At 37.2% G+C, this 27,248-nt stretch overlaps 2 protein-coding genes and 1 long non-coding RNA gene across 3 annotated transcripts; 2 read left to right on the forward strand and 1 right to left on the reverse strand.

Annotated features, from left to right (window-relative positions):
- Positions 1,346-9,489, forward strand: LOC18589524 (probable protein phosphatase 2C 44). Its single transcript, XM_007014540.2, has 5 exons — positions 1,346-1,710; positions 1,904-2,164; positions 2,243-2,519; positions 2,687-2,841; positions 8,816-9,489. The coding sequence occupies exons 1-5, from the start codon at positions 1,639-1,641 to the stop codon at positions 8,951-8,953; spliced, it is 903 nt and encodes a 300-aa protein (XP_007014602.2). The 5' UTR covers positions 1,346-1,638; the 3' UTR covers positions 8,954-9,489.
- LOC18589523 (leucine-rich repeat extensin-like protein 2) lies at positions 10,361-12,926 on the reverse strand. Its single transcript, XM_018127518.1, has one exon. It carries the CDS (start codon positions 12,710-12,712, stop codon positions 10,454-10,456), a length of 2,259 nt encoding a protein of 752 aa, XP_017983007.1. The 5' UTR covers positions 12,713-12,926; the 3' UTR covers positions 10,361-10,453.
- LOC108663422 lies at positions 25,390-26,574 on the forward strand. Its single transcript, XR_001929404.1, has 3 exons — positions 25,390-25,427; positions 26,091-26,173; positions 26,536-26,574. It is a non-coding gene; the product is annotated as an uncharacterized LOC108663422 (long non-coding RNA).

Here is a 27,248-nt window from a genome sequence, read left to right on the forward strand (position 1 = left end):
GTTCAAACTTATAAAAATACATTTATTTGACTTACTTTTTCAACCATTCCCTCAACCATCATTCACCCATGAATATAACACAATCATATGGAGAAATTTACATCAAATGATAAGGAATTCTCATGGATAGTCATCACCTATGTATGATTCATCAAAATTCAAGTTTTTACTAAATTTTCACAATATGTAAAGATTGGGGTTTCACACAAGGTCTCCTAAATTTGATGCGCGAAATTTATGTAGAAAATTATTGATGCAATCATTGGCTTTAGTGACTTGAGCATCCAAGCCACGATCACATTATTACACCTGGTCCAAGGAATAAACAATTCAACTATCGACTTTGGCTCTTTAATTAATTTATCCACAAAACCAAATTTGTTTCAAATGGACAATGCCAGCAAGTACGATCTTCTTTAAGAAAGATAATTTATAGAAGTCAATTTGGCGTTTATTGTTACTACTCCATAATGATAGGAATGATGAATGAAATAAAGTGATTGATGGTCTTCTAATGGTGAAATTGAGATTTTTGAGGGTGAAACAACCATCATAAAGGTTTCAATTGAAGAAATAAAGAAAAAATTGACAAGAAGAATCGAAAAAGGAGAAATTTCTTAATTTCTTAATTAATCAATAATTTTGGATGACAATCATCGTTAGTGTCTCAAGATATGATCGAAGACTTCAACCAGTTATCTAATACCTCATGAAAGTTCTAGGATGAAATTACAAATTGATAATAATCAAGAAAGATAAAACATTTGATGGGAAAGGGAAAATGTGAAATTGAATTTTTGTTCAGTTAGTTGAAAGCTGTTACAACTTTATTATTTATACACAACAGATTTGCTACTTAACAACAAGTTTAATGAACTAATCCTAACTTAGTCAACTCTAATTACAAATGCTATCTCTATTTAACTTAAGCTTCTTCATGCTCCTAACGTGCGTGATGTCACATGCTCCTCACGTGTGCAGCTTCATTTCTGTCATACAGCATGCCTTCTCAACATTTGCAAAATAAATCATCTTTTTAGTATCATACTCGGGACATGGTACGAGGAAAGCAAGATGGGGCGTAGAGGAGACAAAGGCCATGACCATGAGGGAGGGGGAGAGGGTCACAATCGGCGGAAGTTGCAAGGAAGAGACGGGGAAGGGAGGGGCAGTGGGCCCTACCCCCACGCGGAATATGATGTCATCGTTTTTTGCTGCCTTTATTTATTATTTTACTAACAACTTCTGCTAATAATATTAGTAGGATCACCAATCTCTTTATATTGGTGCTGTCAAAGTTGCATTTCAACCCCAACAATCAAACCATTCAAGAAAAGGACTATTCTTGGCTTTGTTTTTGCTTTTACTTTTGGATCAAGCGGTCAACCTTTATCTTCCATAGCCAATACTACTTTAGTCTTCCTTTGCTTCTATTCCGTGTATTAATGCCCTTCAACAGTAATAATACGAGTGAATACCAAACACCCTTTTTTTTCCTCTGCTCTGACCTTTCAGGCTTTCCATCCCTTCCCTCTCTCTCTTCTTTTCTCCTTTTCTGTGTATTGGGTGCATACACGCACACACTCGCGAGGAAGAAAACGCATCAGGGAATTTTACTAATTTTTATATGTTGAAGACATGAGCAGAAGTTCATCTGTTGCAGGTGCCTCTCGCCCTGTTAAAGAAGCCGGCTTCTTTACCAAGATCAAGGTAACTCTCTCTTTTTCTCTGCCTACCTGCTGTTTAACTTGTAATTCGATTCAATTATCTTCTTTCGGATTTGGGTTGACTTGAGTTACACATATGAGTTGGAAATAAACGTCAGATTGTTGCCTGCTCATTGAATTACATGATGATGATGTTGATGTTGTTGTTGTCTGTGAATTTTATTTCTGGATTGCAGAATGTTGCTTGCCTCAAGTCATCTTCTTCAGACAAAGGAAAAGGTGGAAAAGGGAAAAGTAAGTCATCGAGTACCAAAGTGTCCCACGGATTCCACTTAGTCGAAGGTCAATCAGGCCATGATATGGAAGATTACCATGTTGCTGAATACAGAAAAAAGAGGAATCATACGCTTGGATTGTTTGCAATCTTTGATGGTCACTTGGGGGATCGCGTGCCCACTTATTTGAAAGACAACCTTTTCAACAATATACTCGAAGAGGTATCGTTTCCTTACCATCACATCCCTTTCTTCCAATTGCTTCGTTAGCTCCCCTTCACCCATGTGAATGTCATACAGCCAAATTTCTGGAAAGACCCTGAGGCAGCATTAAGGAATGCATACCGCTCCACGGATAGGGTCATATTGGAGAACTCTATGCAATTGGGGCCAGGTGGCTCTACTGCTGTAACTGCTATTGTTATTGATGGCAAAGATTTATGGGTAGCAAACATTGGTGACTCAAGAGCTGTTGTGTGTGAGAGGGGCTCTGCCAATCAAATTACCGTGGACCATGAGCCGCATGCTGAACGAAGAAGGATAGAGAAGCAGGGTGGCTTTGTGACTACTCTTCCAGGTAATAGATATATATATAATTACGTTTTCCATTTATCACTTTCTGCACTAGGATCATACCAAACTGGTTATGCCACATCTACAAGATTGACAGCAGGCTACATCAATGTATTTGTGATTGTTTAATTAAAAAATATTTTGATGATGAAAATGTGATTCTTATTTCAGGAGATGTGCCTAGGGTTAATGGCCAACTTGCGGTTGCACGGGCTTTTGGGGATCAAAGCCTTAAAGCACATTTAAGCTCAGAACCTGATGTCAGACATGTTCCCATAGACTCGACTATTGACTTTGTAATACTGGCTAGCGATGGATTATGGAAGGTCAGTTAAATAGGTTATTTGTTATAGCATTTGATCTCCATTCTGCATCTCTAGGTTCGGCTGGTGCATGGAGCACCTACAGGCTGTAGCAATTGCACGTGTTAAGTTGTCTGTTGAACATAAGAGCTGGATACATTTTTAAAAGAAAAAGAAAATAGAGAAATTGGGGGAGGGTGGGGATGGTGGACTGCAGCCCTGGTTCATCTGAAGAAGAAGAGGACATTGGAGAAACAAATAGAAGAACCAGAGGGAGAAGGTTTAATTCCATTATCTCAATTTCCAATAATCTCAATAATTTATAATCTGAAACCTCCTGAAAGTGAAATAACATAGGTGACTATAAACTAACTTTAAAACATAATGGAAATGCAAAATATAACAACCAAATGCTCTAGCACTCGGAAAATAAGCAATATACTGGTTAATATAATATAGCCTAAATAATCTAAAAATCTGACATCTATATCTGTATAAACTTTATAACTAATAAGTTATAAAATTACAAGATAAAATGATTAGTAGTTTAATCCGTCAAATAACTCTGTTTTGTCCTTCATGTATAGATTACTTTTTGCCCAGGGGTAAAATTTTGATGCATTAATCATTTGGAAAACCATCTCAAAATTTTCCTTAATAAAGATTAATACAAGATACTTTCTGCGGACCTTTCTCTCTGTATTTTCAAATTTTTGAAATGAAATATTGAAACTGCTTACTGCTTGGTGCATTCTTAGGTAAAGGGTCAGAATTTTCTTAAAGAATAGGCTCTCTCTTTTTGATTTTGATTTTGATTTTTTTTATTTTGGGTACAGACTTAATGGATAGGATGGATTATTGTGAGTTTTAAATTTTAGGGGGTTGGGTGGGAGTTGGACAATGAAGTTGTCATTTAGTATTCACTTAGCTTCTTTGTTATGATGCAAATTTTTCTAAACTTGAAACTGGGCTGCACGTGTGTGCACATGCATAAATACATACAGTTATATTTAGTTGATATCTTAATTTGAATCTTCCGTTCAAAAAGCTATTAGAGAGAGAGAAAAAATTTCTGCTCTTGCTGAAATAGTTAATTAAAATCTTCCTCAACAAAGCTTTTTAATGATCTCAACTCTGTTTTGTTTATTAATCTGAACACCTGATCTTAGACAGACCTTAATTCATTGTAGTTTTAATTTTAAGAGATTTCTTCCACAAGATCCCTTGTCTAATTCATTCATAAATCATTCCTTTGATGTAACTGTGAGAGATAACTTAAATATCTGGTCAATAGTAAGACAATGCTTTCTTGCGAGTGACTTCATTAGGTTTGATTTATAGTGTTATCCACCAAAAGCACCTCAGTAGTGAATAATATAGATGTTATTACAGTTTTTGAGTCAAAGTAGCTGATAGGACTGAGAAAGACTAGAGAATTGCAGTCATCTGTATTTATGCTTCACCAATTTTAAGACAAGTTCCTCAACCACAAACATATCATAGGGGATTCTTGATTTGGCTGATTTCCTCTCTCTCTCTCTCTCTCTCTCTCCATTTATTGTAGAATTGGTGGACAAGCTATGCTAAATTCTGAAGGCAAATGAGCATTGTTGTTTTGTTGAATATTTATTAGTTTATCTATGTACAATTGAATAACCAACCTACTCCAAGGAATAAGTTGCTCAAGTTTGAGCTAATGATTTATATAGTTGCTTAAGCTCAGCGTGAACTTAGGTCAAGAGTTCAAATACTGAAGCTTAGCATGTTAATTGCATCAACAATTTGAGATTGGCTCAACTACGTATCCATTGTTGAATAGATTGCGCTCCACATTTTTTGATTAAGGTAGAGTTCAATTTTAAAACTTTAAAAACATATAATTTTACTGGAGTTTAATTGAGAAGAGATACCATTCTTATCTGTTCATGAAATAATTCAATTTTAGTTTTTTTTTCTTTTATTTTTATGAAAGAACTCTTGCTTAAAATATTGTCCAAATTTTAGTTGGATGACATGTCAAATATTTGATTGGTTAATATAAGAAAAAAGTTTTCTGTTATTAATTTTTAATTTTTATTTTTCTGAGTTTGACCATTATATTATGAACAAGTTTGAACTAGTCTCTTAACAAAATGATCACATAAATAAATTTGATATGCTCAGAAGTTGTATGAATTCACTTTGTGAAACAATAGAGAATTTAGGCCCCCAAGGAGACATTTATGTTGGAGTGAAGCAAAAGCATTCTAGAATTTTTCTAATTGTTTATCTAGATATGTTTTCCTTTATGTTTACTGTTTTACTATAATTATTGGTTTGTAATTATGTTTTTATTTTACTAAGTGGTCATGTGTATCTAGCACGTGATCTCCTAATGAGTTTGAATGGCTAGGATTAGATGGGGCTTATGTATTTTTAAGGGCTAGGAATAGAAATTGCTATAACCCTAGATTAAATAGTCTTTTATACTCATTAGGCAGCTGTATTATATTGGATTGTTTTCTCTTAGAGGTTCTACAACTGTAAACCCTAGTTATCTTGTTCCTACTTCAATTTTACATCAATTTTAGCCTTTGTTTGGTTTTCTTTCATTGTTTTGGTTTTCTTTTTAATGTTTTTTCCTCCACACTGCATCATGGAGGTCCCAAGTTCAAATCTTCAGAAATGGGTGGTGGGGTGCTAGGACCTTTTTAGAACTTATGGCACAAAGTGCAAAAAACAAAAGGCATAATGCTTAAAAAAACCCTGGAACTATTCAAGAAAATTCAAATATGTTCTTATTTTTCTATTGCATTTAATCAAGTCGCTGTACTTTTATTTTGGATAAAATAGACCCTTATGACAGACTAACATTAGTCAATATGCCACTTATCATTTTTATGTCCACGTGGCGTTGAAATGGCATTAACGTGATGGGTGAAAATGTCATGTGGTCATGTCATCATATCACATCAACATGTCATGTTATCATTCATCATAACATGTCAGTATCATGTGACAAAAATTTAATAAGTGATATTTTGACTAACGATAGTTAGCAACCATTAGTCATAAGAGTCTATTTGGCCTAAAATAAAAGCTTAAGCGCTTGATTGAACCCAATAAAAGAATAGGAGCTTATTTGAAGTTTCCTAAATAGTTCAAGAGCTTTTTAGATATTATGCCCAAAAAAAAAAGATTTAGCTTTTTACGTAAAAGAAATTAATTGTTTAGTCCACTTATTTCTAAAAAGAATAAACGTGCATAAGAAAAGATTTGTTATTCTATTAACTTTAAAACATAAAATTGTATTAATAACCCTCAAAAGTCAATTTATTCTATTGCTTAATGTATTACAAGGATATAGCATTAGTACAATTAACTTAACTAAAAGCACCATCAAACTTTAGCTCTAACTTCCTTCACTCCTCAAACAAGAAGTTACTAATTATTTTGTACAAACCATTGCCATTTCATTATGCTTTCAAAAGACACATATATTGTTGTTTGTCAATGATAATACCACTAACTAAGGGGTGCTTCTTTCTTTCACCTTTTGCCTTTCAAGGCATTTGCATTGGTAGAGGGCCTCAATTGGAGGTATTTGCCTGTGCTGGATTTCTCTGTGCCTTGACAGCACTTTTCTGAGCATTGGTCCCCCTGTCCCCTCGACAACATTGAATATATGCTAAGGCTCCTGAAATACAGATCCTAAGAATGAAGACTTTATTCTTTATTTTGAAAATTTGCCCTCATGAATATGCTATTGCGGTTTTTCCTCACATACTCTGGAGTTTTTGGCGAGGGTCATGGGTGTAACCCAAACCCTTTTCCCCTAATTATTGGTTAAAACTAAAAATTAGTACTAGCAGAATTTTTAAGTTTTCAGTTAAGAAAGTTAGCACTGAAGTTGTTTTATTAGCTTGACAGCTGTAGCAATTTACAATTGAAAAATGCATAATATGTTATAATGGGATATAATGTAATAACATGAGTTGGTCACATAGCACTTGGAGGAGACGGCTGTGGTGGTGATGGTGACAATAGTTCATGTTGCTGCTAGGGAGTACACTTGTGGTTGTTGTGCTGGTGTTAGTTTTACTAATTATGGTTGTGCTGTTGACTATATTAGCAACTAATAAGTATTAAGGTGGTAGCTATGCTTGCTGTGGTAATGCCGATGTCATGGTCTTTTAACATTTTACATGGTTTGGTTGTGTTTGTGGTGGTGTGATGGTTGCAATGTCAGCTATGGTTGTTTGACATCCTTAAGGCACTTAATGCTCATTATTTTTCAAGCCTTGAGGGATGTTGGGTTGGATTAATAAAGTTGAAATCAGAGCACTTGGGTTATCTAGTCCAACAGATTATCTTGGCATGTGTTGATGGTGAAGACACTTCAACATGGACCACTGTAATGATAAATAGGTTTGTCTCATCTAACAGAATAACATCATCTGAAACCACCCTCTATATTAGGATTTGCTTGGTAGGAAGGATGGGAAATTTTTTTAATCTAACGGTTAGGTTTCATAACCACCTTTCTATTTTGTAGCTTGACCATTGGATTAAAATTTTTTCCTTCTTACTTTCCATCCTCCCAACCAAGCAAAGCCTTATTGTGCAACCTAGCTTTTGCTTTGAGATCTTCCTACCATTTGGCTTTGCTTGGTTTTGTGAGCAATATTTAATAAAAAGTTGGAAGCCAAAAGAAAAAGTTAGAAGCTTCTGTTCAGTCCATGCTTCCCTGTGTGTTAGATACATGGGTGGTCATTTTAAGGTAGTGCTGTGAATGACAATGTTCTTCATCAGGTAGCCTATTGCTGATTTGATTGTTTGTTGGCAATTGAGATTGGTCTTTCAGAGGATAAATGGGGATTGGGGTCTAGGGAGGGTCAGATTGATCTTTTCTTACACAGAATGCAGTCATTGGAACTTATGTGCAGGGAATATGATGCAGTGGGAAGCAGAAACAAGAAAAAGAAAAGTATAACAGTTAAACAAGACCAGAATAAAGGCTAAAAATTGATGATTGATGTAAAATCAAAGTTGGAACAAGATAACTAGGGTTTAGGGTTGTAGAACCACTGAGAGATAATATTCTAATATAATACGTCTGCCTAATGTGTCTAAAAGACTACCTATAATAGGGTTCAGCAGCTTGTAATTCTAGCCCTTAAAAACAGATAAACCCCATCTAATCCAGCCTTTCAAACTCATTATGAGATCACATTCTGGTCACTTGATCACTCGATCACATTCTTAGTATTAAAATTTTGTACTTAAGTGTCAATGTCAAATTTTTTTTTTATCAAACATCATCTTAAAAATCCATTTATAAATAAGTTTGTACTTAACTTTTCAATATCAAAATTTTTATTTTCAAACGCCACCTAATTCGCTGGATTACAAATTGGTATGCTATGAAAGGTTGGAGTTTCTTCTTTCTGTTTTACTAGTCATGTTCATTACTACTACAAATAGGTTACTTAGCAGACCTTTGGAAGACTTCAGTTTTTTTTTTTTTTGAAACTAGGAAGACTTCAGTTGTTACGAAGGCATCATTTTTTAATGTTGACTGAAGGGGAAAATTATTCTTTCGAAAGAACCCTGGAACATCTTATTTATATATCAGCTAATCTAGTTATTAATCGTCATTTATATGTTTAACTAATGATGGAAAGTAAGTTAAGTACATTTTGAGTGGTGGAATCATTTAACAAATATATGGAATGTTTATGTGGAAATGATTGTCATGTGTATCCATGAACGAAGCCCTGGGGTGATCCTCTTTTTCTGCCCTGCAAAAATTGATTATATTTTTCTAGATCTTGGTTGGTTTTGCAGCGAAGACTTATTTGAATTGAAAGTGATATAACATATTGTAAATAGGTATTAATGAAAATGATTAGGGCTTCTTTATTTCTGTGTTTGCTGCAACTAGCCCAGGCATGAATACTGGTGGTGTTCTTTTATGTTGCAAGTAATCCAAAAATAACTTGTTTGATATGGTTGGCAGGTTATGAAGAATGAAGAGGCAGTTAATTTGGTGAAATCCATAAAGGACCCTCAAGCAGCAGCTAAACGATTAACGACTGAAGCATTGGCAAGAAAGAGCAAAGATGATATATCATGCATTGTAATTCGTTTTGGTTGATGCTACTAAGGCCGAAGCTTTTGTTGGCATTGTTCCTCCTGAACTTTCTGTTGGTTGGTTCCATTGGAAGGTGTAAAAAGGGGAACTCTTTGAGATGGAGAGCTTCATCTATGTGGTACATGTCTTTGTAGGGATAGTGATGTCTGAGCAAGTTGAGATAGCAGTGTGATGCATTTTTGTGTTCCCAGGGACATTCCTCATCAATCCATGAACAGGTTTGCATATCTAGATGTCCCGGGGCTTGGGTAATTCTATCGTAAGACCTGTGATTCAAATACGAAAGGTAGAACAGAGATTGATTCTAATCAGGTGTGTATACTGTGTGGATAGAAATAAAGGCATGATACAAATACTTGCATGTACTATATACATATTTAGTATTTTGTCGCCGGCTGTTATGTGAAAACTACCACCATTATAATCACTTGTTTTCTTTCTATTTTTTGGCTAGTAGAATAGATTGCAAGATGATTGAGAAGGTTCATAGTATTCAGCCAACTTTGGTTAATGTAATGCCTGATATTTTACCAGCTGAATTATGGGATTTACTCCTGTTGTTAGACCACAATTGGCAATTGAATGGTGAATGCCATGGCATTAATAACTAGTAATTGAGTCTTGCAGAGAGATCTGCCAAAAAGAAAAAAAATTAAATGTTCATGGTGCAAGGGCACGTGTGGGGATCAGATCAATAATTGTATGGTAACTTTTATTTTCTTTCAACCTTGTGCCTTTGGAACTACTTTCTGCTGTGCTTAGTTATGATCACTCTTTTGCGTTACACTTTTTATTTATCACCATATCTGACTAAAAATCACAGCAAAACCGAGCTATCAGGGAGAAATCACAACAGACCTCCGCGTCCCAGATCTGGCATGTGACCTACCTCACATGCGTTCTAATGAGTAATGATGTGTTGGACAGTTCATTAGTTGTTGTTATATCATCAATTATCACCAACATCCATCAACTGATTGCTCCTCTCCCCACTCCTGTCTTCATTTATTTACTTTGAGATCTCCCAGGGCCAAGTCACATATTTTCCAAGCTTTTGCTTCCAGGATTTAAACTTAATACAACTTTCTTGATTCTAAACAATTTTGCCTAATCAAACTCAAATAGGACAAAGACAAGTTTATTTGCTCAATATTCTTGACTTTTACAAGAATACTGAAAAACAAGGCGGATGGAGAAAGTAAGCTGTATGTATCGTCAATCCTGACTTTGGATCCATACATAAATTATACACAAATTTCTCACCGCATTGCCCGTATAACAAATATACATACTAGCACAAGAATACAAAAGAAAGAAATAAAATATAAATTATCATATATATATATATATATATATATATATATATATATATATATATATATTCAGAAAGAAAAAAAATAGTGCTCAAGCTGAACCAAAAAAACACACAATTAACATGCGACCCACTCATGGTTGCACCAAAAGAATTTGAATTACAACTCAATGGCGCGCAACAGCATTCCGTTAGTAGTAGGGAATAACGGGGGGAGGAGGAGATGCGTACGATACTCCTCTAATTGGTGGAAGTGGTGTGCTTTCAAATGAGGGTGGCGGAGGAGGAGACGGAGGTGGATGTGATGGTGGGGGTGGGGATGAATATGAATAGTGTGTTGATGGGGGAGGAGGGTTTTGATGCTGTGGGGATGGTGGGTAATGCCATTGATGTTCAGGTGGTGGGGATGGTGTTGGATGGTGATGACCAGGTGCTGGTGCATATGGTGATGGGGTTGAGTGGTGGCTTGGCGGTGGTGGTGGTGGTGATACTGGAGTTGTGCATTCTGGTGGGGGTGGTGGAGGAGGAGGGAGAGGATGACATGGCTCATTGGGTGGTGGATGATGATGATACTCTACTGGTGGAGGGGGGGACTGAGTCCCCTGATGCTCGTGAGATGGCGGAGGGGAAGGTGTGTATTTCTCCATTGGTGGTGGAGGTGGAATTACTGGCTGCCCCTTTGAGGGATAAGGAGGTGGAGGTGCAGGTGGAGGTGGCGTTCTATGTTCGTAGTGCGGTGGGGAATACTCAACCTGAGGTGGCGGCGGTGGTGGCGTTGATTGATTAGGCGTGGGAACATAATGAACCGGTGAGGGTGGAGGTGGTGAGGGTGGTGTATTGTAGTAATGGCTTGGTGGTGGTGAGTTGTAGTAATTGTTTCGTGGTGGTGGTGGTGTATTGTAGTAGTGGCCTGATGGAGGTGGTGGGGGTGATTGTTTGGGCCCATACTCAACGAGTGGAGGCGGGGGTGATTGTTTGGGCTCATAGTGAACTGGTGGAGGCGGCGGCGGAAGATGCGTCTTGGGTGATACTCTTTGACTAGGGGGTGGTGGAGATGTAAAGTGGGAGTAATTCGGTGGTGGTGGAGATGGTGGGGAATGCAAAGGTGGCATTGGTGAAGAGTGCGATGATGGTGGTGGTGGAGGATGTGATCTGGTGGAAGGCGAAGACTTTGAAGAAGGTGGTGGTGGGGATTTCATAAACGGCCTTGGCGAACTAGATGGACGCGGTGCGGGAGCCCTAGGAACAGGAGGCCTTCTAATTGGCGATGGGGAACTGCCACCACCGCCGCCTCCTCCTCCTCCGCCAGAACTTCCACCACCACCACATTTGAATTTGCTGCAGTTAACGGGCCGAGCGGCATCCGAGGAGCATTCCCTGGAGGATCTCTGACCCTTCTTGCCAGGAATGCAGTTCATGGTACCATTTGTCACCTTTCCGCCACCAGATATTGCAGAGCAACTTGGTGGTTCCCCGGTGAAATAATTGAAAGAGTAAGTAAAGTTTTGCAAGTTGGGTAGCTGGCACGCATTGGCTGGAATCACACCCGTGAAGCTGTTGTGGGCAACATTCAGCTGCTCTAAGCTCTTCATGTTGCCAATGGTGGACGGCAAAGATCCCTGGAGATGATTGAAGCTCACATCAAAGACGGTTAGTTCCGTGAGCATCCCGATCTGTGGAGGCAAACATCCAGTAAGATTGTCGTTCATGAGGATGATTTCATTCAGCGTTTTGCCCATCATCCCAATGCTTCCAGGAATGCAACCTCCGAGATCGTTGTTGGCAAAGACTAGCACCGAAACGGGAGAGTTTCCAAGATTCTCAGGAATACCAAATCGGAACCTGTTATCGTTTAAGAAAAGTGCATCGAGTTGCTTGTCGAAGAGCTTGGAGGGAACGGACCCTTCAAACTCATTGAACCGAAGATCCAAGTACTTGAGAGAAGGCAGAGACAGAACCACATTGGGGAACTTGCCTACAAAACGATTGTTGCTCAAGTCAAGCTCATGAAGCAGCTTCATGCGGCGAAAGCTGGCGGGAACAACACCACAGAAGCGGTTGGAGTTAAGGTGAAAGAGTGCAAGATCGGTGAGGCGGCCAAGCTCTGGAGGGAGATAGCCAGCAATGTCGGCGTGATTGAGGTCTATGCCGGCGACAACTCTGATTTTGGGATTGGAAGGAGAGGGAGCACAGTAGATTCCCATGTAAGAGCAGACATCAGGGCCATCCCAGTTGGCTGTGAAGTTGAACGGGTCTGAAAATATGGCCGACTTCCAAGCTTGCAAAGCAATGTAGGCTTCACGTAGCCTTGGGTTCTCAAACCGCAGATTTGGATCCACTACAACATCCAACTCGTCATCCTCACCTGCTGCAGAGCAGATCTGGGAGAGAAAAGAAGTAGAAACAAGCAAGAAAAGAATGAAGAGGAGGGCAGGACGAGGAGGAGACATTTGCGAGTGGTTTGCACTAGAATGGCAGAGAGGGCCAGAGAGAAAAGTCACATGAAGAAGAGTGTTTGTGTCATATGAGATATGCCCGTCTCCACATGGTTTGTTTTATATTTTTCCTCTGGGGTGGGGGAGTGGTTTCCCTTTTGGTTACTGTATCTCGTTTATTTCTTGGATTGAGTTGGTCAGTTTACCTTAGCTTCGTTAACTGTTGATCTTAGGATGGAAAATTTGCTTTGTTTTTCATACCAAATACAAGTAACCCCAATAAACTAAAATCTTTTAAAGGAACAAAATGATGACATGCTGGCACGTCTCCTTGCAAAAGATGTAAAGATTGATGGTTGAATTAATGTTGGATGATTCGTTCAGCATGACCTTCCTTCTTCAAGGACGTGTGAGCCACTGTCTTTGTCACTTTCCCCAGCTACCACGACACGGAGAATTCAACATGGATTCACCCATTTTCACTTTCTCTTTATGTTTAAAATACCATCCATCCAACCCTCCCCAATCCCCTTTAACAGACCATATTTACTTGGTTTAACTGAACCCATCATTACTTTTTACTCTTGCCTACAATTATAGTACCATAGTGTGGCTGGAACTGTCCAACTTGTAATGTTTGTGGAACAACAGAGCAGGCTTCGTATATTTTACCGAAAAGCATATGATTAGAGTGCAATTTCTTCTGTTTTCTCGTGTACAAAAAGAGATGGGCTGGCAATGGGAATCCAAGCAAAGCAAGAATGCGCGTAGCAAGCAAGGAGTCAACCGCAGTGATGCGGGGCACAACTATGATATAATAGCTCCAGCCTCCATTTAAAATATACTAATAATTTGTTGCTAACGAGAACAAGGGAGGATTCATGAACGTTCACTGCTAAATTCGATGCACCATAACTAAGCTGTTTTCGAATTCTTGATTAAAATTTCTATTTAAAAGTTTTGGTTTTTTTTTTTCTTCTTCCAAAAAGTAAAGATAAAAAATACATATAAGAAGCATAGTGTTAAAATATCACGACATATATCTTTTTTTTTTGAAAAGTACCACAACATATATCTATGGCAAAGTTGATTGATAATAAATAAAATAATTCTTATATTTAAGGATAACATATCAACCACATGACAGGAATTTCATGTGTAGAGATACTAAATCTATTGTTAATGTGACATAGTTTGAGATGGTAAAAGATTTTTATTTTACGAGTTTTGTCTTATCCTCACTCGTTGGGAGTCAACATTTTTTATTTGAAAATCGAAGATTTGGTGAAAAAGAGTATTGAAAATGATGACTTGGTATCGGGTTAAGACATGTTTGGATTGAGATAAAATATAGTTACGTCTAATTATAAAGATAAAAGGGTCCATGTACCAATCAATCATGCCGAGTTAGGCTTGCAAGACGTTGGGAAAAGCCAGACTCGCGCCTATGTCCAACTTGGCCATTTATATATTATATTATATTATATTTATTATTAAAAATGTTAAAACAAATTGAAAATATATAATTGTAAATAAATGAAAAGGCTGCTGTGCTAAGATATCCTAAATTATGGAGGAGGGTAAAAAAATTTCTTTTATCATGGTTTTAAACAGAATCAGTGTGGTTAAGGTTGAGGGATAAAGGGCAGGGGTAGTTACTTTGTACAATATCATAATGATGTAGTAATGTCAATGGGTTGCCTAACAGGAAAGGAGTGGGTGATGACAAACGAGATGGGTTTCAAAAAGATGAATAGGAATTCCTAGTGTAAACAATAAACAAATACTAGCAGTAACAGATTGTGGCATTAGCTGCCTGCCAGTGCCAGAGAGAGAGACAAGTGGGTCCCATTCTAAACTGGCTGCACGATCTTTGAGACCTTTTCCAATTCGAATCTTTTTTTCAAAGTGAAACCGCGTTTGGCTCTTGCCTCCTCCTCCTCCTCCTATTCTTTCTTTTCTTTTTCCTATTCTCGTCGTGGGCATTTCTTCACGACAAAATTATTAAAATAAAATGTTTGGGACGGATCCTTTTACTGTTTTCATTGTTTTTTTCTTAATCTTTTCATTTTGTAAATAATGTATATTCATAATAATTTCATCACATCAAGACAAATAGTCAATCATTATTTACCTGCAATGCTCTATTCATGTAAAATATTAACCCAACCAATATGGTAATATAAAACGAGAATTTTTTTTTTAGCTTTTTAAAATAACATATTTTTAAAAATAAGCTTTCAGATAATTTTAATTGTTTTTAGCTACGAGAATAGATTTTGAGACAAAAATGCCCTTAATGAGTCATCTTCGTTGACGCGCACTCTCAAACAGACGAAAAATAAAAAAATAAATATGCAAAAAATTTACGAACATCTAATTTTGTGCAAAACATCTTCTTTTTTTTCACGAAGCTTGTGCAAAACAAAATAATGTTGCATGAGATGATTTTTCAGAGATTTCGAATATGGCATTCAAATAATAGGAGAAGAGTGATATTAAACCGAACGAGAAACCGATCATGATGAATTGAAAGCTTGGAGAATGATGTGAAATTAGAAATCCTTGATACGGTGGTGAATCGAAAGGGGAAAGATGTGAATCCAAAGCACGAAATAGTCGTGCTATAACAGGCCATATGTGACACAACTATGGTAGGGCAGGGTTTAGAGTTTGTGAAACGACATGTTGGGAATGTGTGAACGACATGGTGGGAATGTGTGACACGACAGGGTTTAGAGTTTGTGACACACCATGGAGGGAATCTATGACACGACAAGGTTCAGAGTTTGTGACACGGCATGGAGGGAATCTGTGACATGGCAGGGTTCAGAGTTTGTGACATGCCATGGAGGGAATATGTGACATGCCAACATTTAGAGTTTGTGACACGCCATGGAGGGAATCTGTGACACGCTAGTGATCAGAGTTTGTGATACGCCATGGAGAGAATCTGTGACATGAAAGCGTTCAGAGTTTGTGACATGCCATGGAGGAAATCTGTGACATGGTAGTGTTCAGAGTTTGTGACACGCCATGGAGGGAATCTGTAACACGCTAGTGATCAGAGTTTGTGATACGCCATGGAGAGAATCTGTGACATGAAAGCGTTCAGAGTTTGTGACATGCCATGGAGGAAATCTGTGACATGGTAGTGTTTAGAGTTTGTGACACGCCATGGAGGGAATCTGTAACACGCTAGCGTTTAGAGTTTGTGATACGCCGTGGAGAAAATCTATGACATGGCAGGGTTCAGAGTTTGTCAAACTCCATGGAGATCTGTGACACGGCAGGGTTTAGAGTGTGTGACATGGCATGGCTTGAGCATGTGACACGACATGGTTTGAAAAAGGAAAAAAAAAGGGCAAATAACAAGGAAACCGATTGGACTTCCACTGAATGAATTTAATGAATAAATGAATATTTATAGAGGAAATTGTGAGGCCATTTCATTTTAATTAAATATTTTTCAGAAATCGCAAACGACTGTGTGAAGGAACTTAGAAAGTTTGATTTGATTCATTCCTTATTCGCAAAGGTACCCGAGTGTTCGACTTTGTTCTTTGCAAGTTTAATGACACCACAGCAACAATGTTGGTTATTAGTGAAGAGGTCAATTAGTCTGAAAATAAAACTTTTAGAACTTTCTTCTGTTTGTTAATTTTTTACTAGGTTTGTGTGATATGTTCGTATTTTTTCAATCTTTTTCAATTGTTATGTTTAAACTGTTTTTTTTTCCGGTTTTATGGTCATACCAAAGTTTTGAACTACAACAGATATGGCGTGTAGTGGATTAACTGCTTTTTGGGGTTTTTAGCGTGTCACCACATTGGTTAATTTAGGGCAGTTCGTGTAATGAGTCAGTAATTACACTAATTGGCGTGTCACACGCCATGGGTATTTTAGGCCAGTTCATCCTTACAGTAATTATAATGATTGGCATGTCAACGTTGGCATGTTACAACATTTGACTTGATACGCATGGCTGTTACAACATTTTACGTTATATTCATGGGCGTGTTACAACATTTTACGTTATATGCATGGCGTGTTACAACACTATGGGTTAACTTACTCGTGCATCTGTGCCATGTTTTGCAGATGTAGTTCAGACAGTATGAGGATCTTGACAATTTGCTTATTGTGCCGAGGGAGAAGTGGGTGTTCAATGTCGCTATTTAACACCCACTGTAAGTGGTCGCAACTGTATTACATCAACAAGACTCTTCAAGAGAAAGGGGAGTACAATGCAGTGAAGCGTACGTGCTTCGGAATGTTGCTGGACGTATATCCACAGAGCTACTTCTCTTTTGGTCTCCTGCATAACATCATGATTCGTCGAATCACTGTGACAGATTCAATGAAGCATGAGCTATGGTTTGCCATTGGCAAAAGCAAGGCGAGCATAACAAAAGCAAGAGTTTTGCCTTATCATCGAACTAAAATTTGGTCGAATGCCCGATGTGTTCACACGATACTACGAGGTTGTTGCAGACGAAATTCATGCGCGATACTAGAATGGGCAACAGAGCGTTAAGTTGCAAGCATTGCTTGATACGTTCTGGGAAGGTAAACTTTCAGTGACCGAGAGATGCGACCAAGATGGCACTCATCTTGATCGCGAATAACATTTTATTTGGTCAAGACTACCGTAGACGGGTGACGCCTTAGCTTTTGTCATTGGTGGAGGACATCAACGCTTGGAATGTCTTCCCATGGGGTCACTATGTTTGGAGGCTAACCTTGGACTACCTTTTGAAGGGGTTTGAAGAGCTTGCCTCGAACATGCAGAAGAATCGTTTACGGTACAACATTTACGGATCTACGTGCTGTCACGTAACATTTTTCATTTTCCTTTTGACATAATAATTTATGGTTACACTCGTTTATCATTTATGGTTTGATAATAGTTACATTTGACTTACAGTTCTAAGCAATGGAGGCAATTCTGGCCTTGCGAAAGATAGTTGCCCTTTTTGCTCCAAAGGATAACGTCTACCCACGCATGTGCAAATGGTAATGCAACCAGAAGCCAAAAGACTTCTACAAGGCAATTGAAATGTTGGAGTCATCTCAACAGGTGAGTGAATAGCTACTAATTTATGCTGTGAATTTGTATAATAATTTTCTCTAAAATTTAATCACAATCCCTATTTTGCAGTTGTGGGAAGTTGAGACCTTGGAGCCCACCCCTCATGAGGCTAGTTAGGAGTATTTTGTGGACATCGATGTCCCGTTATCTGAGGGCCATCAACACGTGCCAATAAGGCACATAGAGGATTGGGCATGTCACGACCCGGTACTCCTTTCGAGCCCGTGACAACCTCCGCGATGTCTCGATAGACACTCATCACTCGGAATGCCAACCGAAATCCTGTAAGGCTTTAATATCAGTTTCTCATTCCCCCTGTGAGTAATTGTTGCTAAATATCATGTTCTAAAAGATTTTAAGTTATTTCCAACTTAAAACAATAAAAAAATGATTTCTGTCTCACATGGGCATTTTGGTCATTTTTCCTTAAAAATTTCGAAACTAGGTAAAAATGTAGTATGCAAGTACAAAACATATAATTCATAATCAAAAATAAGTTTAAACATCTAAAACCTTCATTTAAAATGAAATTATGATTATTTGGATATAATAAAATAAATATTCAATAAAATATTCTATCTTTTATAAAACAATATTTTTAGAGTTATACGTAAATAATCTTTGCAGCATAAAAGTAAAATAAATTCATACATACTGTAATACAGTAAGCTAGAGTATTTAATTTAATTTACAATAACCAGTGGGCCCTCGACTAACCAAAAGTAAGGAGGACTGTGAACCTACAGTTTGGAGGATGCAAATCCGATAGTAGCCTCGATGAAATCAGTTATCTATAGCCTATTCTGAGCATGAAATGGGTGGAAAAGAGGGTGGTGAGATTATATAATCCCAAGTGAGTAAACAAACATTATTCAAAATATCTAAAGTCGAGTAAATGGAGACGATTAAAATATTCCATCTCAATATGTATTTCATAACATAAATATTCATTTCATTTAAATAATCAACATGGCTTATGAGTATCTTAAAAGCTTAGCTCCTGTCAAAATCATTCTCGAAAATACCTTGACCGAGGCATTTAACAGAGTCTGCCAAGGCTGTTAAAAAGTTTCGTATACACATAAACATATTTTTAATTTGAAAAACACAGCCGTTCCTTGGCGTTAGCGGAGTTCATCATCACGAGCTGGTTTGGCATGACGTGAACTCTAACCATACCTCAGGAGATACCCTACGCGCCTCTCCGATCGAGGTACATATATAATCGGATTTCGTGCCCCTCTAATAGGCTGGTCCACAGAACCCGCCCACTACAGCAAGCTAAACCCACCATATAATAAAAATTCAACAGCATGACATGGCAATTTTATCATTATCCAGCCTATCAAGGCAAACGACAGTTTATACATTTCAACGCAAATATCAATTCAGCCATTCATGCCAATATTGTCATAAGCTAATAAATTAGAAGCATAAATTCACAATACATCAAATGGTCTCCAATTACTCTATTTGCAAAGCCATCATTCAATTTCAAGACAATTTATAAAATCATTTTATTTAAACACATTTTGTTTATAAAACCTAAAAATTAACCATTTTACTCATTTTCCATAAAATTCACAAAATCGAATAAAAAGATCACTTTAGATAATTAAAATGATGATAAGGTTACTCACTATTTCGGGAGTCGAATTTCTAGAGTACTTTGACTACCGATCATCAGGTACAATTTCTTTGCCCTTAGCGGAGGATTCACCACCTAGACATGATGCAAAATCAAGCAATTTACTACATTGGTGCTAAATCGTTATAAAACTATATGGATGCATGAAATGGAATGCAAATTGTTCGGATTATCGTCTAAACACGGTGTTCGCCTAATTCGATCTGTCATTTAATTAATTGGCCAATTCAACTCCAATTAACTCCATTTTTCTTCCAATTCTCCAAACCATCAATCACAAATTCAATAGCATAAAATTTAGCAACATCACCTTCACATTTTCCCTTGGGAATTTCGGCCATGATGGGTGCATCAATATTATAATTTTTCCTACTTGATTTTCTCACCGAAATTCATTATTTTCTAACCAAATCACTTGAAATAACAATCAAAATCATCATCAATATTCCACATGGAGAATTCGGCCAATGATGGGTAATGGGAGAAAATGAATTTTTCTTGTTGGTTTTTCATGCTACACATCACTAACTAACTAAAAACACTAAAATACATTGAAATCTAACCAAATCAAGCATCAAAACTCCTCCCCCCATGTCCGGCCAGCAAGAGACCCATCATGATTTCATATGATTCAACCATGGAAAATCAAAAAGAATGCATGGGAAAGTTAGATCTCAAGCTTTATTGAAAAAATCTTACCTTTTTCACTTGTTTCCTTGAATTTTCACACTTTTCCTTTGAATTTTTCCACCTAGGGTTCTTGTTCTTTCTTTGGCCGGCCATAAGAATGAGAAATAGTCTGATTTTGTGCTGATTTTAAAGCTAAATAATAAATGTATATAAACTTGACACATGTCACCATTCCATTGGTCCATGTGTCATACTTACCCATTAAGCAATCTCTCTCCACCACTTAAATTTTCTCAATTATCCATGATAATATTGGGTAAAATCCATGTGCTGGACAAGTGTTGGGTGGTGTAAAATTACAATTTTGCCCTTGGGGTGGCAAAATGACTATTTTACCCCTATGCTCGAAAAAATGTCAGAATTAAAATTTTTCACTTTTCAAACTCAAATTATGTTCTAAATAGTCAATCTTGATCAAAAACTTCTTCCAACATTCCAATTTTTAACCTCAGGTGGCAAAATGACCATTTTGCCCCTAGATCATGAAAATTTCAATTTGACTCCAAATCGGTCCTCGAACTCCGAATCACCATTTTAAGTCATTCTGAGGTTTTAAAATTCTCAATTTCATCTTAAAATCTCTATTTGGTCTAGTTCAAGGTTTAATTCAACTTAGTTGCACCACTAGGTACACTGTCGACTTTTGACAATTTTTTTGGGCTTTCCTAGTATGCAAGCATATTGTCAATCACATGAATGACATGGTAAGTATTTTATAAGGTCAGGCTTGACAGGGTAGACTGGGGCTTAGGTGCAAGGGAAGAGAGGAGAAACTTGAAGCAGAAAAGAGCCACTGGTGCCATGAAGCGGAGGTGCACCGCCGTTGCTGGAGTCAATGAGCTGTTGGGCCTCGAGTTGATGGAGGAAGGTGATGACCATGGCAATGGCAGTGAAGAGCACGTAAGGACGGTTCTAACGGTTTGTGTTCAACAATTCCATATGTGATTATCGAATAACATATCTGTGTTTGCAGTTGGACCATACACAATAGCTTCACAACCACTAAGAGGTCCTCCTCAAACTCACAGTGCTAACGATGAGCTGGTAAGGACGGTTCTAATGGTTTGTGTTCAACAATTTCATATGTGATTATCAAATAACATATCTGTGTTTGCAATTGGACCATGTGACGATAGCTCCTTAATCATTAAGAGGTCTTCCTCAGACGCACAATGCTAATGACCTATTGGCAAGATCGGTTCTAACGGTTTGTGTTCAACATTTTCACATATGTTTATCGAATAACACTGTAATTTCTGTTATTACAGTTGAGGGAGGCGACGACAACTCCTTAACCACAGATCGGTCTTGCTTAATTGCACAGTGGTGACGAGCCGCTTGTAAGGATACTAAAGTTCTAACGGGTAATGTTCAACAATTTCATTTATGATTATTGAATAACATAGTAATATATGTTATTGCAGTTGACCCATTCGACAAGAGTCAATGACAGAGTAGTCATAAAACGTTAGTTGCGATGGATCATGCATCGGTATAAAAAAGACATGTCGAAGCTGAAGGCTTCAATTCAATAATTGACTCTGTCGATGCAGACGTTTGAGGACCGTGTCGTTGTTCGGATTCTAAACGGCCTGAAATCACAAGTACGTTATTCTATCTTCGCTCATATATTGGTTGTTTACGTTTAATAGGTGTAGTTCTAATTTTTGTTCTCGGTTTATGGTTTGTGGTATTTTATGAGCTAACGAATTTTCCCATTTGTGTCGTTCTGTAGGGCAGTCCTTCATCTCATGATGCTGGTGAGGACCATGATGATGCTGATGATGGGCAGCATGATGAACTTGGTGTTCACATTCACGATGACGTTGTTGGTACTAATGGAGACCTTGTTCCTGAGGTCGATTCGGATGATGCTATGGTAGGGGATGTGACCCTTCAATCAGATGATGTTGAAGGAGACCTTGTTCTTGAGGCCGATTTGGTTATCAATGCATTTGCGGGAGGGGAGGGAGACCTTCACTCAGTCGTGGTTGAAGGAGAGCATCTTCCTCAGAACACTCCTAAAGCTAGTAGGTCACGGTTGTCATCACCAAAGTCATCTACTGTCCATCATTGTGCAACACAAATTTCAGACCCAACTAAGCGGGCACAGCTGAAAATGGTGAGCAAATATAGGGCAAGCTCGAATGTTGACCCCTCATTAAGCCGTTGGGGTGTAAAGAGCACAATGGTTGAAGCGTACAAAGCTTTAAAGAAAGACAAGTGTGTGAGGTAAGCTCATAAATAACATTGCAAATATTGTTTTTTAATGAAACATTAATCCACCAAGGCTTTTCAAACTCATTCTGTTACATATGCAGGCATAACATCAAGATCTAAGGGGATCAAGGGGCTAACTTTTTCACAACATTAGAGGATCTCAAAGAAAAAATGAATAGTGAACAAATAGACGCATGCCTCAACGTACTTTGTAAGCAAATGACAAGGCCAAAGTCGAAGTTGTACGCTACCCGTGCATGTGTGGTTGACACGATATTCTTCGTAAGTTTATTTGAAAAATTTTCAGTTATGAAAATACTAAGTTTTTGATTGCATTAAGTGTAAGCTAATGTATACATGCTTCACAGGACACCATCCATATGCTACACACCACATTTCTAATTGAAGATGCCCGGTTCACTATGGAAATTCCAAATGAGTTGCAGGGGTACGTGGAGGGTGAGAAGTGGACATATAATAAAAAATGGGAAGATGTCAATTTCATCCTCACCCCTTGCAATGTAGGTGGGCATTGGGTGGTAGCGAAGATCGACTTGGTGAGGTGGACGATCAAGGTGGTGGACTCCGCAAGAACTTCGGATGCTAAGGATAACAGAGTGCGTCCGGCTCAGATGATAACCCTTACGATAATTATGCCAATCATCTGCTACCAAGTCGGTTATTTCAATAAAACGCGTCGGAAGACACGGGATTTAACGTTGATGCCATTGTAAATTCATTTGCCAAAAGCTAAAGTGCATCGACAGAATGATACTGTCAGCTGCGGTATATTCATGATAAGGTACATTGACGGTATTTCGCAATCGAAATCAATCAGAGTTAAGTAGAATATGATTGCAAATATGCGTAGCCAATACACTCTAGAAATTTTTTTCAATAGTTGTGAAAGCGAACCTTGAACATATCGGCCCTTGTTTATACATTTTTTTATATATACAATTAATTTAATTAATTTTAATATTCGTACATTTTATACATTACTTTTTCTTTCTCAATTCAAACATAGTGCCTTTAAATTAATACTACAACCACGTGGCATGTCATCCCATTAGGCCATGGCGTTCCAACCTTAAATACTGGAATAAGTCAGCGTGTCACGCCAAGTATCTGCTTCCACTCAGCATGTCACTACAATTGGGGTGTGTCGTGTCACCACACAATATTGCAAGAAGTCAGCATGTCGCCATAGAAATCTGCATGCACTCAGCATGTCATGCCAAGTATCTACTTCCACTCAGCGTGCCACCACAATTAAGGTGTGTCCTGTCACCCCACAACACTGCAAGAAGTCAGCGTGTCACCACTAAAATCTGCATGCACTCAGCATGTCACGCCAAGTATCTACTTCCACTCAGCGTGTCACCATAATTAAGGCGTGCCGTGTCACCCCACAATACTGTAAGAAGTTAGTGTGTCACCACAGAAATCTGTATGCACTCAGCGTGTCACGCCAAGATCTGCTTCCACTCAATGTGTCACCATAATTGAGGCGTGCCGTGTCACCCCACAATACTACAAAAAGTTAGCGTGTCACCACAATTGGGGCCTGCTGTTTCACCCCACAATGCTGCAAGAAGTCAGCGTGTCACTACAAAAATCTGCATGACTTAGCATGTCATGCCAAGTATTTGCTTCCACTCAACGTGTCACCATAATATGTCATTGACATCTATTAATTACTACTTAATCTCAACCCCCACACCAGATGATCAAAACTGCCACATGGCATTTCTTTTATTAGCTTAGCATAATATATTTTTTTGTTCATTTTCATCCTTATATTTTAATTTTATTTTTAAAATGTTTTAATTTAATAAAAAATAATTATGATGATTCATAGATGAAATTTGATTGGATCATACATAAATTTTTTAAATTTGTTTGGTCAAATAATGTATTTTAATCTTAAATTTCATATGATATGTTTTTAATTAGTCAAAAATTTTCTCTTTCTATACTTGCATCCTTTGAAGTAAACTCCTTGGTACAATATTATTATTATTTTTTTAAGTGATTGGCTTAAAGTTTTATATGGAGGTATTAATAAGATAAAATAAACGTTGTAATTAAAAAAGTACAAAAAAAAATTGAATATTAGGATTTAGAAAGCTACTAAAGTTAGATGAATTAATTTTATATCTCTTAAGAGATTTGATTGTAAGAACATAAAAGGTTAAATCAAATGAAATAGAAAGGAATTAAATTAAATCATTAATTGTTTAATACAAGTGGTAATAAAATGTGAGAAAGGGGGTATGTCAAGCCCGACCTTATAAAGTACTTGCCATGTCCTTCATGTGATTGACAATATGCTTGCATACTTGGAAAGCCCAAAAAACAAATCGTCAAAATTCGATATTGTACCAAATGGTACTATTAAGTTGAATTGAGCCTTGAACTAGTCTAAATAGAGATCTTAAGATGAAATTGAGAATTTTAAATTTTCAGAATAACTTAAAATGGTGATTCGAAGTTCGAGGACCGATATGGAGTCAAATTGGAATTTTCAAGATCTGGGGGCAAAATGGTCATTTCGTCACCTGAGGTTAAGATGTGAGAGTTAGATGAAATTTTTGACTAAGATTGACTATTTAGAACATAATTTGAGTTTAAGAAGTGAAAAATTTTAATTTCGACATTTTTTCAAGCATAAGGGTAAAATAGTCATTTTGCCACCCCAAGGGTAAAATTATAATTTTACACCACCTAACACTTGTCCAGCACATGGATTTTACCTAATATTATCATGGATAATTGAGAAAATTTAAGTGGTGGAGAGAGATTGCTTAATGGATAAGTGTGACACATGGACCAATGGAATGGTGACATGTGTCAAAATCTCATCCATTTATTNGTATGACACATGGACCAATGGAATGGTGACATGTGTCAAGTTTATATCCATTAAATATTTGGCTTAAAAATCAGCACATAAATCAGCCCATTTCTCTTCATATGGCCGGCCAAAGGAAGAACAAAGAAAGAAAAGAAAGAACACAAACCCTAGGTGGGAAAATTGAAGAAAAAGTGTGGGATTTCAAGGGATTAAGCTAATAAAGGTAAAATTTTGTGATTTTATCTTATGATTTACACTACCCATGCTTTTTTTTTTTCATTTTCTATGCTTAGAACTCAAGTTTGCATGATGAACCCATTCTGGCTGAATTTGAGAGGAGAGGTTTTGAGCATCGATTTTGCTAGATTTCAAGTTAATTAAGTGTTTTTGGTTGTTTGGTAATGGAAAGTATGAAAATCTAGCAAGGAATCACTTTGTTCTTCACAAACCCACAAAAGGTCAAATTTTCTAGGGAGGATATTGAGGCTGAAATTGATGATAGTTCATGATATTTTGATCGTATTTAATGATTGGTGAGGCTAGAAATTTAATGAGAAATTTTGGTATGAAAATCTGAATTTTTACTTAATGTATAGACATGTGCGATTTATGGTTCGGACTAATAAATTGAATCATATTCACAGTCATTGAGGTATTTTAAGTATAATTGGAGTGTAGAAAGTGAAAGAAATCGATTTGAAATTAAATTGGAGGTTTTAGCCAATTACACCCAGAATAGTGCGAATTAGGTTGAATACCGTATTTAAACGGCTATTCGGATATTTTGCATCACATTTTGGTGCATTCATATAGATTTATAGAGCTTGAAATAGTTTATGATAAATTGACACAAATTATTGAAATTCGTGTCACGTATGATGTATAGGTGGTGAATCCTCCGCTAAGGGCAAAGAAATTGTACCCGAGGATCGATAGTTAGAGTACTCTAGAAATTTGACTCCCAAATTAGTGAGTAACCTTATCATGATTTTAATTATCCAAAGTGGTCTTTTTATTCGATTTTGTGAAATTTATGAAAAATGAGTTTAAATGGTTAATTTTTAGGTTTTATAAACAAAATGTGTTTAAATGAAAAGATTTTATAAATTGTCTTAAAAATTGAATGATGGCTTTGAAAATAGAATAACTGGAGACCACTTGATGTGTTGTAATTTATGATTTTAATTGATGGCTTATGATAATGTGTTGGCATGACTGGCTGGAATTGTGATTTGTGAACTGTATGAATTGTTCTGTTTTACATTTACAGGTTGGGTAGTATAATATTAGTCATGTCATGTTCTCAAAATTTTATTGTATGGTGGGTTTAGCTTGTTGCAGTGGGCGGGTTTTGTGGACCAGCCTTTTTGAGGGGCACAAAATTCGGTTATATATGTACCTCGATCGGAGAGGCGCGTAGGGTATTTCCTGAGGTATGGTTAGAGTTTATGTCACGCCAAACCACCTCGTGATGATGAACTCCGCTAACGCCAAGGAACGGTTGTGTTTTTAAAATAAAAACATGTTTACGTGTCTACGAACTTTTTAACAGCCTTGGCGGACTCGGTCAAATGCCTCGGCCAAGGTATTCCCGAGAATGATTTTGGCAGGAGCCAAGCTTTTATGATACTCATAAGCCATGTTGATTATTTAAATGAAATGAATATTTATGTTATGAATTACATATTGAGATGGAATATTTTAATCGTCTCCATTTACTCGACTTTAGATATTTTGAATGGTGTTTGTTTACTCACTGAGATTATATAATCTCATCACCCTCCTTTCCACCCATTTCAGGCTCAAAATAAGCTGTAGATAGCTGATTTCATCGAGGGCTATCATTGGATTTGCATCCTTCAAACTGTAGGTTCACAACCTTTTCTTGTTTTTGGTTATTCGAGAGCCCACTGGTTATTGTAAATTAAGTTAAATACTCTGGCTTACTGTATTACAGTATGTATAAATTTATTTAACTTTTACGCTACAAAAATTATTTATCGGTAACTTTATAAATATTGTTTTATAAGAAAATAAAATATTT

This window comes from Theobroma cacao, chromosome 9 (genome assembly GCF_000208745.1).
Source record: "Theobroma cacao cultivar B97-61/B2 chromosome 9, Criollo_cocoa_genome_V2, whole genome shotgun sequence".
NCBI lineage: Eukaryota > Viridiplantae > Streptophyta > Magnoliopsida > Malvales > Malvaceae > Theobroma > Theobroma cacao.

Excerpts from the sequence above, each read along its gene's own strand:
- LOC18589524 (XM_007014540.2), top strand. The coding sequence starts at position 1,639 with ATGAGCAGAAGTTCATCTGTTGCAGGTGCCTCTCGCCCTGTTAAAGAA. Across the intron at positions 2,520-2,686 it reads CTTTGTGACTACTCTTCCAG|GAGATGTGCCTAGGGTTAAT; the intron begins GTAATAGATATA and ends TTCTTATTTCAG. Across the intron at positions 2,842-8,815 it reads CTAGCGATGGATTATGGAAG|GTTATGAAGAATGAAGAGGC; the intron begins GTCAGTTAAATA and ends TATGGTTGGCAG.
- LOC18589523 (XM_018127518.1), bottom strand. The coding sequence starts at position 12,712 with ATGTCTCCTCCTCGTCCTGCCCTCCTCTTCATTCTTTTCTTGCTTGTT.